Below are 16,656 nucleotides of genomic sequence, written 5' to 3' on the forward strand. Positions count from 1 at the left end.
TTTGACAAACGGAGCTAATCAATTATGGGCATATGAGGTGTTATGATCTTTTATGATTATTTTTTTCAGCAAATCAATCTTTCATGTTTACTTTTGGTGGTTTAGTCATATATTTTAATTATATAAAGTATTTAAAATATTTTTTATTTTAATAAATAATAATATATACTATTTCTAAATTTATTTTAAAAATACATGTTAAGAATAAGATTAGATAAGCTGACACGTGATGATATTTAAATGTATCTAAACATATTTGAAAATTTTTTTTATTAAAATACGATTAGACATAACAGACACGTGTGTCGGTGAGAATCGTGTCCGAAATATGTTCGACACGCAAACACAACAATTCAGCAAAGTATCTATGCTTTGTAGGTAATAAGTTAAGAAACATTAATTATGCTTATTAACTATAAACTTTTTGCTATTTAAAATGTATTTGATCCACATAATTAAGGGAAAGGATCCTCTCCAGTGGAGAAAAAAATTGACACTGTCCAGTGAAAGATCTCAACCCTTAATAAAATCTAACGGTCTTAATTATAACTATAATTATGACTATTTTTTATTTTTCTAATATTCTCACATTCCAGCTTCTTTTATTTTTGTTATCTTCCCGCGCTTATTTTCTTGTCACCATCTTCTCTGCAAAATTAAACTTTTGAACTTCTATTATATTATTCTTTTCAAGCATTTAATTTTTAATAATATCTTGTGATGCTAATAGAAGGCTATTACAGACTCATTTTGAGGATAACAATTCTTCTCCTTCGACATTGAGGTTTTGTGATTTCATTCTCATTCTCATTCTCTTTTATCTAATTCCCTTACTCAAGTCTTCTTTTCTAATCATTTGATAATACGTTCAGTTTGACATTAATAAACTGTGCTATATGAGTACTTTTGTTTTTTAATGTTCGTGTTCTTGTAATTGAATCTTTAAATTAGTTTTTCTGTTAACAATTAAAAAGGAGTATTTTTTAATATTTTTTTCATTCTTGTTTTCATTTCAGGATGTGCAACGATTCTTGAATGCCCAAAATATGGACGTAGAATTTGATTGGCTACCTAAATTGGGCAAAACATTTAACACTGTAGAAGAGGCATGTCAATTTTGGATTGATTATGGTGGGAGGATGGGATTTGGTGTCCGCAAACAATATTCTAACAAAAATGCAGATGAAAAAATTCTAAGTCTTAGGTTCGTCTGTGCCAAAGAAGGTGTTCGTAAATCAGACAAAAGGGATTCTTTGACGGTCATTTCTAGACTTGAAACAAGGACTAATTGTGGTATAAAATTAGGAATAATATATATTAAAGGCATTGAAAAATATGAGATTCATGATTTTTTTCGGTGAGCATAATCATCCTTTGCATCTTTCACAGACAACTCACATGTTAGCATGTCAACGAAAAATATTTCAGGTTCAAGCTCAAGAAATTGAATTGGCAGATGACTCAGGAATCACACAATGGACTTCATTTGAATTGATGCGTAGACAACTTTGTGCAAGAGAAAATATTGGTTATACACGTTTAGACCAAAAAAATTATCTCCGTACCAAAAGAATGAGAAGCATGGCATACGGGGAGGCAGGCGGCTTGTTAGCATATTTTCAACAAGAATCTCTAGAAAATCCATCATTCAATCATGCTAAATAACAAATATTTTTTGGACTGATGCAAAAATGATCATGGATTATGAATATTTTGGTGATGTGGTTACTCTTGACACTACATATAGTACTAATAATGCTTGTAGGCCTTTGGCTGTGTTTGCAGGATTTAATCACTTTAGAGGGGTAGTGATATTTGGAGCTTCACTTCTTTATGACGAGAGTTCAGATTCATTTGAATGGTTGTTTAGAGAGTTTTTGAAGACACACAAAAACAAGAAGTCTGGAACTATTTTTACAGATCAAGCTCCTGCAATGGCTAATGGTTTGGCTAAGGTAATGCCTGAAACATATCATGCTTTATGTTCTTGGTATTTGATGCAAAATGGCATAAAACATCTTGGTAATTTGATGAAGAATAGTTCTTATTTTCTGCGAGACTTTAAAGCATGTATGTATGAATATGTAGATGAAACTAATTTCAAAGAAGCATGGAATAAATTATTAGATGACTATGATCTTAAGGAAAATAAGTGTTTGATGAACTTGTATAAATTAAAGGAGAAGTGGGCAAGATGCTATATGAACAATGCATTTACTATTGGCATGCGGAATACACAGCTTAGTGAAAGTTTAAATGCAGACCTCAAAAATTGTATGAAACCAAACCTAAACATAATTCAATTTTTCAATCACTTTAAAAGAGTTGTCAATGATAAGAGATACAATGAGCTATAAGGGGAATTTCAATCCAGACAAAAGTTACCCAGATTGAAGATTGTAAGTTCACCACTATTGCAACAAGTTTCAGAAGTATATACCTTGCCATTGTTTGGTCTTTTTCAAGAGGAGTATGACAAATATTCTGCCGCTTGCATAAGAGAAGTAAATGAGAGAGGCTTTGTTTATGAATATCTGGTTGCATTGTGCAATGAGAATAAAGAATTTAAAGTAACATTTGATCCTTCCTTAAATTCAATTTCATGTAATTGTAGAAAGTTCGAGACTTTTGGCATTTTGTGTTGTCATGCAATCAAAGTTCTAGATGTTAAAGATATTAAATTACTGTCTGACCAGTATTTTTTGAAGAGGTGGACAAGAGAAGCAATGAGTGGATTAGTAAAAGATATGTATGGAAGAATAGTTGAAGAAGATACTTGTCTTACTAGCACACAATGGTTTAAGCAAACTTGTCCTAAATTAGTAAGAACAGTTACACAAGCCTCTGATTGTAAAGAAACACGTGTCTTTATGGAAAAAGCTATGGAGGAGTTGAGTAAAAAGGTTGATGATATCTGTAAACTAAATTTGAGATTAGAAATCAACAATGATGATTCTTTCCTCCCAATTCAATGTACAAACTTTCAACCCTTACAAGTTAGAGGTTTGAAAATGAGAAATGGTGTGAGAAATTTTAGAAGACGTCCAACAAGTTGGGTTAAAAAGCAACCCAAAAATAAGAAGAAGAGTCAAAATAGCAGCACTTCACAACAACAACAACAAGACAAGGTAGAATTATAAATTAAGTAGTAAAATAGAGTAGGTGGTATGAGTACAATGTTGAGTACTTTAAATTTTTATGTCTTTTATATTTATTTTAGATTATTTTAACTCTTATAAATTGTTCTCCTTCTCATGTTATATAGGTCATTAAGCTGTATGGTTCAATATCTCAAGAAGATGATCATAGTTTTAATAGGTTATTAATGGTAAGTTTTCTTAATTATTTGTAAAATGATACTTATATATTATTTAACATGATGAATCTTTTTTATTGGTGTTTAATATTACTATGATTATCTATATCCAATAGGAACCGTTGGATGTATTTCTTCAACCAAATACATTTGTGAACAATCAAGAAAGTTTATAACAATTTAAGGTAATTTTTAGTTATAAAATATCTCAATAAATAATTACTTACATCATTGTAAACAAATTAGGATAGTAATACTTTATTTACTTCTTTCACTTAATAACAATTTTATATTAATTTTTTTTTGTAAAATCTTGGATGCATACTAACAGAGCTTTTTTATGCCAAATATGCTTGGATTGTTATTGATTTTGAAAAAAATTTGACTGAATTATTGAAATTAGAGTTGTAATAAATCTCACAAAAACAGAATGATGTAAAAGAGAAGAAGAACCTATTATTTATAATTTTTTTTTGGGATATTTATCTTAAAATTTCATATTGTAATTTTACTATTTGATTGTCTCCTGCACTTGTATATAATCTTTTTTCTCTATTTTAATTGGTATGTTTATAATACCATATCTCAAATTACAGAACATATACAATTACTTTGAACAATAAATTTATGTACAATCAATTTATCTCCATACCAATTCATACTCAATATCCTATTACAATCAAAACAGATATTTTCTTTTCATCCTTCTCATCTTCAACATCAGAATTTTCATAAGAGTTGGACAATTAAGTGTTATAATGTCTTGGTAGAACTCTTCACAAGAGCGTTCGCTTAAACTGATTTCGCTAACTCATTTGTCCTGGCAATAATCTACAAAATTGATAATTATCTGCAGAATTTAAAAATTACAGACTCAGATCCTGTCATACCAATTAAAAGCAGTGGTACTTTGCATAACAAAATAATATAATCAAAATTTAATCAACACTAAATATGATTAAGGTCTAAATAATGAAAACAAGTACTACTTGAATGGCCAACATTCCAGATAAGTAAAGTCATCAAATTTTTTATAAATTAAATTCTTAAACCATAAGATGATTGTCAGAACAATAAAACTGTTTATGCAGGCAGAACTTACAACACATATCATCTAGAACCTCATTGTTCTTCTTTACTTAATGCCTAATTCAAAAAACAGAATATTAAAAATAATTTTGTTTGATGTGCAAAAAGAAAAATTAACTTTGAGAGTTCATGGTGAGCAATTAGTACTCCATGTGTTCAAGGCCACGCAACATTCAAGTGATTCTGAAGATTGTTTGAAAATTGACTTGATAGATCCCTTAGTATAAGATGCATTAGAAGATAAGGAGCTCAACAATTCTCTGGGGCCCCTTGTTGAGGGTGATGTGGCCGAAAATGAAGATTGCACAGTATTCAGAGATGTGATTCATGTTCCTAGCAAGGAGGAGGGGCCACCCAAACTTGAATTAAAGCCCTTGTCTCCAACTCTCAAATATGCATTTCTTGGAGATGAAGACACTTATCCAGTCATCATAAGTTCCTCCTTGAGCATTTGTGAGGAAGATAAATTATTCAAAGTATTGACGGACCACAAAATTGTCATTGGATGGACCATTAGTGAACTTAAAGGAATAAGTCCTACAATGTGCATGCATAAAATCTTACTTGAAGAAGACTCAAAATCAGTGGTGCAAGCACAAAGGAGGCTCAATCCAATGATAAAAGAGGTGGTTTAAAGGAGGTAATGAAGTTATGGGAAGCAGTGATTATTTATCCAATTTCTAATAGTCCTTGGGTGAGTCTAGTTCAAGTTATCCCCAAAAAAGGCAGAGTCACAGTGATTACCAATGAGAAAAATGAGCTCTTTCCTACAAGAACTGTCACCGAATCGAAAATGTGCGTTAATTATAAGAGACTCAATATTGCTACAAGGAAAGACTACTTTTTTTTGTCCTTTATTGATCAAATACTTGAGAGATTGGCTAGGCATGCATTCTATTATTTCTTGGATGGCTATTTAGGGTACAACCAAATTGCAGTACACCCCCAGGATCAAGAGAAGACGGCGTTTACTTGTCCTTTTGGTGTATTTGCTTATCGCCACATGCCTTTTCGGCTCTGAAATGTCCCTGCTATCTTTCAAAGGTGTATTCTCTCTATTTTTCTGACATGGTTGAGAAATTTATTGAGGTATTTATGAATGATTTCTCTATTTTTGGTGATTTTTTAATGCTTGTTTACAACATTTGGCCTTAGTTTTGAGAAGGTGCCAAGAGACAAACCTTGTTTTGAATTAGAAAAAATGTCATTTTATGGTTATCGGAGGTATTGTTCTATGTCGAATCTCAAGCAAAGGTATAGAAGCTGATAAAATAAAGGTGGAGGTAATTGAGAAATTACCACCTCTAGTGAGTGTCAAAGCAATAAGAAGTTTCTTGGGACATGCTAGTTTTTATAGAAGATTTATAAAGAATTTCTCCAAAATTGTAAAACTATTAAGCAATCTTTTAGTCGTTGATGTTTCTTTTGTTTTTGATAATGATTGCTTGTATGTCTTTGAAATTTTTAAAGTTAAACTTGTCTCTACACCCATCATTGCTCTACCAAATTGGAATTTTCCTTTTGAACTCATGTGTGATGCAAGTGATTTTGCAAAGACAAGACAAAGACTTGCATGTCATTTACTATGCAAACCAAGACTTAAATGATGCTCAAAAAAATTATACAACCACAGGAAAGAATTTTTGGTAGTGATTTTTACTTTTGATAAGTTTAGATCCTATTTAATTAGTTCAAAAGTAATCGTCTACACTGATCATTCTGCTCTTAAGTTTCTTTTGACCGAATAGGATGCTAAGCAAAGGCTTTTTAGGTGGGTACTTCTCCTATAAGAGTTTGACATTGAGATTTGGGATCGAAAAAGTTCTGAAAATCAAGTAGTTGACCACCTTTCAAGAATTAAACCTAAAGAGGTCCCGACTATGCAACTCCCTATAAATGAAGGTTTCCCTTATGAGCAACCACTTGTGATACAAAAAGAATCCTGATTTGCAGATATGGCAAATTACAAGGCTGGGAGAATCATTCCAAAGGCGTACACTAAACAACAAACAAAGAAGTTCTAGTATGATGCCCGCTACTTCTTATGGGATGAGCCTTACTTGTTCAAGAGGTACTTGGAGTCTTGGACAGTATAATCCGGAGATGCATGCCCGATGAGGAAACTCAGAACATTCTCTGGCACTGCCATGGTTCTGAGTATGGTGGCTATTTTGGTAGAGAGAGGACGCAACAAAGGTCCTCTAGTGCAGTTTTTATTGGCCAACCCTCTTCAAGGATGCTTAAAAATTTGTACAAGAATTTTATCAATTCCAAAGAGCTGGGAGCTTGCCCAAGAAACATGAGATGCCACAAAATTTCATTCTAGAAGTGGAATGGTCTGATGTGTGGGGAATAGACTTTATAGGACCTTTCCCACCCTCATACTCAAATAATTATATTTTGGTGGCCGTTGATTATGTCTCTAAGTGGGTGGAGGCTGCGCCATTACCTACTAATGATGCTAAGGTGGTGCTTAACTTCCTCACGAAGAATATATTTAGTTGGATCGGTATTTCGAGGACCTTGATCAGTGATGGAGGAAGCCATTTTTGCAATAAACAACTAGATACTCTTATTCAAAGGTATGGGGTCAAACTCAAGGTAGCCACCCCTTATCACCCCCAAATCAGTGGCCAAGTGGAGATTTCAAATAGAAAACTCAAATGAATTCTAGAGAAGATTGTGGGTGCCTTAAGGAAAGATTGGTTAAAAAAATTGGATGATGTTCTATGGGCTTATCGGATTGCTTTCAAAACTCCTATTGGTATGTCACCTTATCAATTTGTCTATGAAAAAACTTGTCACTTACCAGTGGAGTCAGAGCATCGAGCTTATTGGGTAATAAAGTCACTCAACTTTGATGCCAAGGCTGTGGGAGAGAAGAGGCTACTTCAACTCAATGAACTGGATGAATTTCGAGTTGAAACTTATGAAAATGCCAAGATATACAAGAAGAAGACGAAGATGTGGCATGAAAAGAAGATCTCCACAAGAGAATTTGAGCCTGGACAAAAAGTGCTCTTATTCAATTCAAGGCTCAAAATCTTCTCTAGAAAGTTGAAATCAAGATGGTCTGGCCCTTTGTTATCACCAAAGTATCTCCATATGGTCATGTTGAGGTCATGAAAGAAAACTCGGAAAGAAAATTCACTGTCAATAACCACTGATTGAAGCATTATCTTGGCGGCGATATAGATCGCTAGAGATCAGTGCATATCCTCAGTTAGAAGAAGCTGCACTGTTAAGCTAATGATGTTAAAAAAATATTTGTTGGGAGGCAACCCAATTATTAGTATCCTTTGATTCCTATTTTATTAGTTTTTATTATCTTTTCTTTAGGTTTTAAAACTGGAATTGATAAGTGATATCAAATCAACTAGGTTTAGTTCTTAAGAATTGTGTAGCTTTTAAATTAGTTAACGTACCTCACCTCTTATCATAATCAATTGATCAAGGAATTGATAGTTTAGGATGAGATCCCAATGATCATAAATGCTCTAAAACAAGAGTTTGAGATGAAAGATTTTGAAAAAATTAAATTTTATCTCGACCTGCAGATCAAATATATAACAAAAGGGATATTTGTTCATCAAAAGACTTACACAGAAAATTCTAAAGAAATTTTATATGAATGAATCACATCTAGTAAGAACTCCAATAATTGTCTGACACTTAGACGTGAAGAAGGATTTGTTTCGACCAAAGGAAGAAATGAAGAAACACTTGGTCCTGAAGTACCATATCTTAGTGCCATAGAAGCATTAATGTATCTTGCTAATAATACATGGCTCGATATAGCATTTACTGTAAACTTATTAGCGAGATACAGTTTCTCTTAAATCAGAAGACATTAGAATGAAATACTGAATGTGTTTCAGTATCTTCATGTAACGACTGATATGGGACTATTTTAGCATTATGGATCCAAATCACAATTGGTTGGTTATACAGATGCAAGTTATCTATCTGATCCTTATAAAAGTAGATCTCAAATGGGATATTTGTTTATATTTGGTGACATATTCCAATCATGCTGAAATACCTGCAATACATAAGGCAAGTCATGAATGTTATTGGCTCAGGAATCTGATTGGATATATTCAATCATCATGTGGGTTGTCTGTAAGAAGATAGTTCCAACAACATTGTTTGAAGATAATGTGGTGTGTATTGTTCTGCTAAAAAATGGATACATTAGAGGTGATCGAACGAAGCATATTTCTTTTAATTTTTTTTTCGCACATGATCTTTAAAATAAGGAACAATTGACGTTCAACAGATTTGTTCAAGTGATAACTTAGCATATTTATTCACAAAGTCACTTTCGACATCCTCTTTTAAAAGATTGATACACCAAGTCGAAATGCGTTAATTTCGAAATCTTAAATTATGTCTCGATTGAGTTTTTTTTTTTTATAAGATTTTTAATCAGCCAATTTTATTAAAAAAGATATTATACTTTTCTTTTTCATTAAGTTTTTTTCATTGGATTTTTTTTTGTGGGTAAAATTTTGATGAGACATATACTAAATAGATATTTAAAGGGGAGTATTATAATATGATGAATGTTGTTTTTGGTTGGTGCCTCGTGCATTCTACCAAACCAGTATTTGGGTCAAAACTCAAAAGTGATAACCAATTCAAAGTCATTGTTGCCTATAAAAGGCCTTAAACAATAAACACATCAAGAAATGGATTGAACTGAATCACAAAAACAAAGGGACGTCACGTGAGTTTTTCATAATAATGTATATGTATATTATAGTGAGTATATTATTATTGAGAATATGATATATATCACAAATATATAACAAGATATATATATTAAAGAGTATTAATAAAAATATTTTATTTTTTTATTTTATTTTTATATTTGCTTTTTTTCTCTATCTTTTTATTTTATAATATTAACAAAGCCATATTTAATACTAACACAACTTCATTATTATCCACCTCTTTGATGGAAAAAAAAAATTGAACACAACTACAAGCTTATTTAGTTTTTCTTTTTAATATAATTTAGTGCTATTTTAAGTTTTATTAGTTTTTTAAATTTATTTTTTTTACATTAGCAAAATATAAAAATATTCAATAAATATTAGTTAGTTTAATTGTATTTGTATAACTTTCAAGTCTTGAAAAAATTGATGACTTTTTTATCTATTGAATTTAATATTATTTTATTTTTTATTATTCTTTAATTGAATATTTTTCTAAAAAAAATATTCAAACATTTAATGAATATTGTAATTTTTAATATTTATTGTTTTAACTATATATTTTTTTTACATATTTCACAACTTATAATATTCTAATTTTTTACAATTATGAATTTTTTTAACATACCTTTAGTCATACTAGTAACAAACTTAAAAATAATTAATATAAATAGCATTATATAATTTTATATTAAAATTTTTCGCCCCCATAATAATTTTTTTCATGCTCCGCCACTGTTTATAACACTTGGGATATGAAACTTTTTCTTTCAAACCTGCTTGACTTGTAGAGTAAGTTTGAGTTTAAAAATTAGTGTCACAAGCACAACTTACGTTTTATAAAGGACAATTCTGAGTTAGACAATTTTCGTGTCTTTATTTTTTTCCAAACTTGAAACAGGACAAACTAATTTATGTGGTAGTTTAATTACTCAGCTTGTCTTTTAAGATTGTTTTCATTCAACACTCCGACTTATTCAAAAGTTGCTTAATTACTTATAGGGATAAGTATTGTTTTGGTCCCAACGTTGAGGGTCCGAATCAAAATCGTCCTCATCGTAATTTTCGATTTAGAATTATCCTTAACGTTTTTTTTCGTATTAAAATCGTCCTTTTAATTTTTTTGGACAAAAATACCCTCACCATTACCAACATAATTACCTTTTCTACCACCACCACCACCACCAATAGCACCACCACAACCAACACCAACACCAACACCAGCACCACCACCAGCACCACCACCAGCACCGCCACAACCTCAACCACAACCACAACCACAACCACAACCATCACCACCAAACAGAAACAGAAACAACACCAAACAGAAACAGAAACAACACCAAACAGAAGCAAGAAAGCAGAGGCGAGGCAGAGGCGGCGAGGCGGCGGAGCAGAGACGGCGAGGCAGAGGTGGCGAGGCAGAGGTGGCGAGGCAGAGGCAGAGGCGACGAGTAGAGACGGCGAGGCAGAGGCGGCGATCTCCAACGGCGATGGGACCACCACGGCGACGGCGGCTCCAAGCTTCGCCACCGCTGTCCCCCTCCCCCTCTCCCCTTCCCCCTCCTCCTCCCCCACCCCCACCCCTACCCTGCATCCTTTCCCCCTTCCCCCTTCACCGCCGCCGTCCCCCTCCCCCCTTTCCCCTCCCCCTCCCCCTCTGATCTCCCCTTCCCCCACCCCCACCCCCACGTCCTTTCCCCTTCCCCCACCCCGAACCCGCGTCCCCTTCATTTTCTTCCTCTTCTTCTCCGGCTTCTTCCACTTTCCCTCCTCTCTCTCTTCGACGCCGGCGCTGTCCCCCCTCCCTCCCTTCCCCTTCCCCCCTTCCCCCTTTCCCTCCCCTCCCCCTTCGAATACCCTCCCCCCACCCCCACGCGTTTTCTTTTGTTTTTTTTTTTAATTTTATAATTTTTTTATAGGGATAGTTTAGGAATAAATTAAAAAATTTTATTAGAAAGGACGATTTTAAATTTAAATATGACTTTAAGGATGATTTTAAATCAAAATATACACCAGGGACGGTTTCGATTCCGACCCTTAACGTAAGGGACCAAAACAATACTTATCCCTTACTTATATTACTTAAGAAATATTCCTTAGTGTATTATCATATATATTTGAACAAACATTATATAATACATTAATAAATCTGTTAAATTATATTTAATTTTATTAATAATCAAAACTCAATATCTGGAAACTAACATACATGAAATGCAATTTCACTTGAACACTTACAAGGTACAAGGTGCATATCCATATTTAAAATACACATTTCAGGAATTCCCCTTTGCAAACACCTAGGCTGTGTTTGTTTACAGAAACAACAAGGACACAGAGACACAAAATTGTATTTGTCAGAAAAGATATGGAGAGACAATGTGTTCAGAAATACTGAATTAGTGTATTTTGTATCCATTTTGACAGGAAGAATACAGAGACACTAACAAAAAACACAATTTATTTTTTATTTTTTCTGTCATTAATCTTATTAATTTTTTATAATTATATTTTTTATTATCATATTTTTCGTCTTAAATTTTTTGAATGAAAAAAAATGAGAATAAATTAAATGTTCATAATTTGTTATAATTTATCATCAAACAAAATACAAGAACACAAAATTTTATATTTCTATTTTTTATGTCTTGTTCTCAGTGTCTTGTGTTATTCTGTTTTCAAAAACAAATGCAGTCTTAAAACTCCATTATTCTAGAAACTAGGCCATTTCTGCTAGGTAGCGTAAACTATATGCAACGTTATAGTTTCTTGCAATAAATCATATTTGTGCGCTCATTTATACTAACATCTCTTATTCCTCCAAAGAAGAAATTACATCATTTAAAAAAGAATCAATGCCATAGATTATCATAATTTACCATGTGCTTTGTTTGTACCTGAAAAAAATTTAAAGCTGTTAATTTTCCCATCAATGATCCAAATACTGCCCTTTAATCTTTAGAAAAAAGGACAAATCAATCTTTAACTTTTTAGTCCGCAGATATTTAAGTTTTTAAAGATTTAAAAGTACATTTAAGTTCTGACCTCTTTAAAATCTGGATATATCGATCTCTGAATTTAATTTGTCCAATTTTAAAAATTCCACGTGTGCATCTATATCAACTAGATCAGTACAACAAGAGTCACACTTGATTTTTCTATTGAGTCTGACATACCCAAGTGTATATGAGGGATCGATATGTCCAAATTTTAAAAAGCTCATCAATTTAAATATATTTTCAAATCCTCAATAGCTTAAATGTCTACCGATAAAAAATTTAAAGACCTATTTATACTTTTCTCTAATCTTTGAGGTGCACCTTATACTAGAAAAAAGAAATTAGAAAACCCAAATTCAAAATATCATAGCCATCAAAGATACCAGAAATATGAACATCTAGCATCCATATCAGCATATATTACCTATCATACTCAATCTATGTAACAATTATCTGGGGAGCATCTCTGTCACGACGTCGTTTCCGCTAAAGTTCGTTGAGTTTTCATGCGGCATTCCGGTTTTTTTGTTCTTGAATAGTTGAGAAGATGGTGTCTCATTCAAAGAACCACCCATCTTACCAGAGCTATGCCATCTGTATATTCCAGGCTCAGTCAACGCCTTCTCGTTAATATGAACTTCCTTTGAGAGCATTTCCATCACTTGCTTCATGTTAGGCCGATTCTGAGCGGCAGCCTGAGTGCAAAATAGAGCAACCTTAATGAACCGGAAAACCTCCATCTCATCGAATTCGGCTAGTTCCGGATCGACCATGTCCAGAAGCCTATTTTCCTCCTTGAGCTTCCAAGCCTGCACAAACACATGCCTGTTCAGTTGAAACAAAGATATGGCAACATTTTAAGTATTTAATTTGTAAGCATTGTCCATATAAAAATATTTTACGCAGATACCTAGATTTGGTTTGGTAAAATTTTTATTTTTTGAAAGTAACTTATCAAACCTGGCTTTTGAAAGATAACTTTTTAAAAGTTGTAGCATCTATGTTTGCTAAATCAAACCAAAAATGATTTTCAATAAGCACAAACAAGAATAATAGTGTTTGATAAAATAACTTTTAAAATTTAAAAAATACACAACAGACATAAATATAAAGTAAATTTGGATATTTTATTAATATATGAGATTATATTAGACTTTTTAATTTTGATAAGTATAAATCAAGTTTGAAAAGCTCATCCATAGATGCTTTCAAAAGCTCTCGTAACGATTATAAACACATGATTTTGTCGATTAACCAAACACAAAACAAGGTGTTTGTGCTTTACCAAACCAATTCTTATTCCCGTATTGTCACATTAGCAAAAATATGCAAATATGCAATGCACCAATCCAATCATACACTAAAAGTAGTTATCATACATGAGAAGCTTCAAATTCCAAATTTACAATCACAATAGATATCAAAACAGTATCCCAGCATGTATCAAATCAATATAGCTAATACTCAATAAACCAGAAACATACCCACTCCACCAGAACCAAGAGATTGTCTCCAAATGCAGCTTGGCTACTACTTTTACCACTGATTATTTCAAGCATGAGAACCCCAAAACTATATACATCTGCTTTCTTTGTAAGCTGTCCTAGAAGTGCATATTCCGGTGCCAGATATCCCCTGGTGGACATTCAAAAGAAATGAACTTGGTTAAACCAAATCCATACAAAGAACTGAGGATGTATCTATACCTATGAAATATCATTGGAGGATCTAAAGTCCTTAGTGTTCAAATCATAACAAGCAAATTTAACCAAAGAAACACAAGATCATGCAGAGTTACTTCTAATTTATCTTTTGGTACATAAAAGATCTGTTTCAGTTTAAAAAGTCTTTTTTTTTATATATTTTATTTTTCTTAGTTTACATTTTCTCACACACTAAATCCCATTAGTACTTCTATTGATTAATAAATAATAAATATGACATGATATTCTTTAGTAAAGTTTCAACATTGAAGTTTAATAAATTCAGTATTTATAAACTGAGTAAACAGTACTATTAATACACACAATGCATCTGCACTTACACCGTTCCTGCAACTCGAGTGCTAACATGGGTGACATTATCAGGAAAAAGTTTCGCAAGACCAAAATCTCCAATTTTCGGGCTGAAGTTCTCATCCAGAAGGATGTTGCTGGCCTTGATATCTCTATGAACAATGTTTGGCTGAGCCTCATCATGGAGGAACACCAAACCAGAAGCTGTACCGCGGCAAATAGCAGCCCTCTTCGGCCAATCCAGAGCAACATATTTACTTTTAGAACCTGAAAAAAAAAATTATATCTGCATTAGCATTTATCCAATTCACCTGAGTGTTAAAACAATAGCACACTGCATATCCAACCCTCAACTCCAAAGCATAAAAAACTAGGAGTCTAGGACAGTGAGGAACATGGAAATAATACAACTTTTCTGCCTTATATCTATCTTAATGCCTCTGCAATTTTTGTCTTAATACACTTACCAAATACGGTTTGTTCAATTTTCAAGAGCAATTCAGACATGGAAACTGAATCTTAATCAAGCAGAGGGGTTGTACATTAGGAAGAATTAGAAGTCCTAATAGATTATGCGGACAGTCGTGTTTAAAAATCTAAAGGTTCAGTAGCCATCCAACTCAGGAAAGATTCACAGATAAATAAACATTCAAGTTGTTATAATATTTACCAAGCAAAGAACTTGCAAGGCTATTGTTCTCCAGAAATTCATACACCAATATTCGATGACTACCCTCGACACAGCAGCCAACTAGTCCGACAAGATTTGGATGCCGTATATTCGATATCATATCAATTTCAGTCATAAATTCACGGGTTCCTTGTTTAGACTCAACAGAAAGAGACTTGATAGCGACTGGAGTACCATCTCTTAAAACTCCCTGCAAATATTATCAAAGCAGCACAATAATTTACTCAAAAGGAAAAGGGAAAAATGTCATGATGGACTGAACAATCTTCTGAAACTCCATCTAAGGTGGTAAGCTTTAGGAAAACTACAATGTAAAATAAAGTGATGGGTTCATCTGTATCACCTTGTGGACAACTCCATAACCTCCTCCACCAAGTTTGCTTGAAGGGTGAAAATCTCTGGTTGCCGATCGCAACGAGTTATAGGTAAATTGTTTGGTTGCAATGACTGTTGATCACAAACACATAAAGCTTGTACAAATTAATCTCAGAAGTCAGAACACAAATTTCTTAATTGGGAACATTCTAGACCAAGTCAAGCATGAAATTTTCAGAAGATAATGTCCAAATCAAAATAGCAACTCTAAAGTCTAAAGTCTGAAAATTGAAACTAAGGGTTAGTTTCAACTCTAAAGTCTGAGCACTAAATAGCAAACACAATACTCAATAACACTATCAAATTAGCAGCATTCTCTCCCCTATTCCAGCTCCAATCCCCATAAAAACCTGCAAGAATTTTTACATAATGTTGTATCCAGGTTCTGGCTACTAGGATTTGAGAAATAGGGTTATTTATCCCAAAAAAGGTTTACAATTTTAAGAGTGTAAACCATGATAATGACAAAGTCAACTACCTCACATTAACACAAAAGAATTGATCAATAATGGAAATTCAAATCCAATAAACTTGTTCTTGTTACCTTGTTCCTGTGGCTTCTCAGCAGTATCACTATCATCCCTCCCTCTACACCAATTCAAAGCACCAAAGCAATTTTTAATCATGGTTATATGCCTTATGGCCAAATTCATAGCACACACCAACCAAAAATGTTGTTAGAAGCAAGAAACTCTGAATTTGATAAACCAAGAACCAAGTTGGAAACTAAAAAATCATGGGTTATTCACAGCATGGTTTGAAACAACTGTTATAACCCCAAAATTCTACCTTGAATATTAGTTCAGAATATATAATAACAATAATAAGGCTTTTTACTCTCAGGAAAGTCACCAAACCAAACACTAGATGGTTTATGAGAGAAGGAACGTGTGAATCCATATATGGTTTCAAGAAGATTGAAAAAGGTAAAAAATTACTGGAAGAAAGAAAGGTTGAAGGGTCAAGGAAGCTATTAAGGGTAAAGGAGGGACAAGAGAGATGGAAAGAGTAATGAGAGAGGTGAACTCCGAAAGTGACATGTGAGGTGGCTATTTTTGGTTTTATTATGTTATTGAAAATGAGTAATTGAAAAATGCGTATGAAGTGGTCATGGTCATGCAGTTGACAGAGAGAGACTATGAGACAGGAAAACAACCGAGTCAAATTTCAGAATACAGAAACAGAACAAGGAAAAAACATACCATACATGAGTACTTTGCTGATTTGTTATCCTATGAATTTGGACACATTAGACCTGTACTTGCATGAATCAATGTGATTTAATTTTTATAGCATCTTAGCACTGATTACCATACAGGAGTACTTTGTTGATTTGTTATGCTATGAATTTGGACAGATTATACATGAACCTGCATGAATCAATGTGATCTAACTAACGTATTATAGTACCTTAGCACTGGTTTTAATTTTAATTCATATTTTCATATTG

General features: G+C 33.0%; 1 protein-coding gene across 1 annotated transcript; it reads right to left on the reverse strand.

Annotated features, from left to right (window-relative positions):
* Window positions 1-11,869: 11,869 nt before the first annotated feature.
* On the reverse strand, window positions 11,870-16,277 carry LOC107639477 (Protein kinase superfamily protein). The gene is made up of 7 exons (XM_016342986.3): window positions 15,751-16,277; window positions 15,175-15,278; window positions 14,811-15,021; window positions 14,170-14,407; window positions 13,610-13,760; window positions 12,550-12,934; window positions 11,870-12,023 (listed from the first exon to the last, which is right to left on the reverse strand). The coding sequence occupies exons 1-6, from the start codon at window positions 15,857-15,859 to the stop codon at window positions 12,575-12,577; spliced, it is 1,173 nt and encodes a 390-aa protein (XP_016198472.1). The 5' UTR covers window positions 15,860-16,277; the 3' UTR covers window positions 11,870-12,023; window positions 12,550-12,574.
* Window positions 16,278-16,656: the final 379 nt, after the last annotated feature.

The sequence above is a fragment of the Arachis ipaensis genome, chromosome B4 (assembly GCF_059453495.1).
Source record: "Arachis ipaensis isolate K30076 ecotype BB chromosome B4, ASM5945349v1, whole genome shotgun sequence".
Classification (NCBI taxonomy): Eukaryota; Viridiplantae; Streptophyta; class Magnoliopsida; order Fabales; family Fabaceae; genus Arachis; species Arachis ipaensis.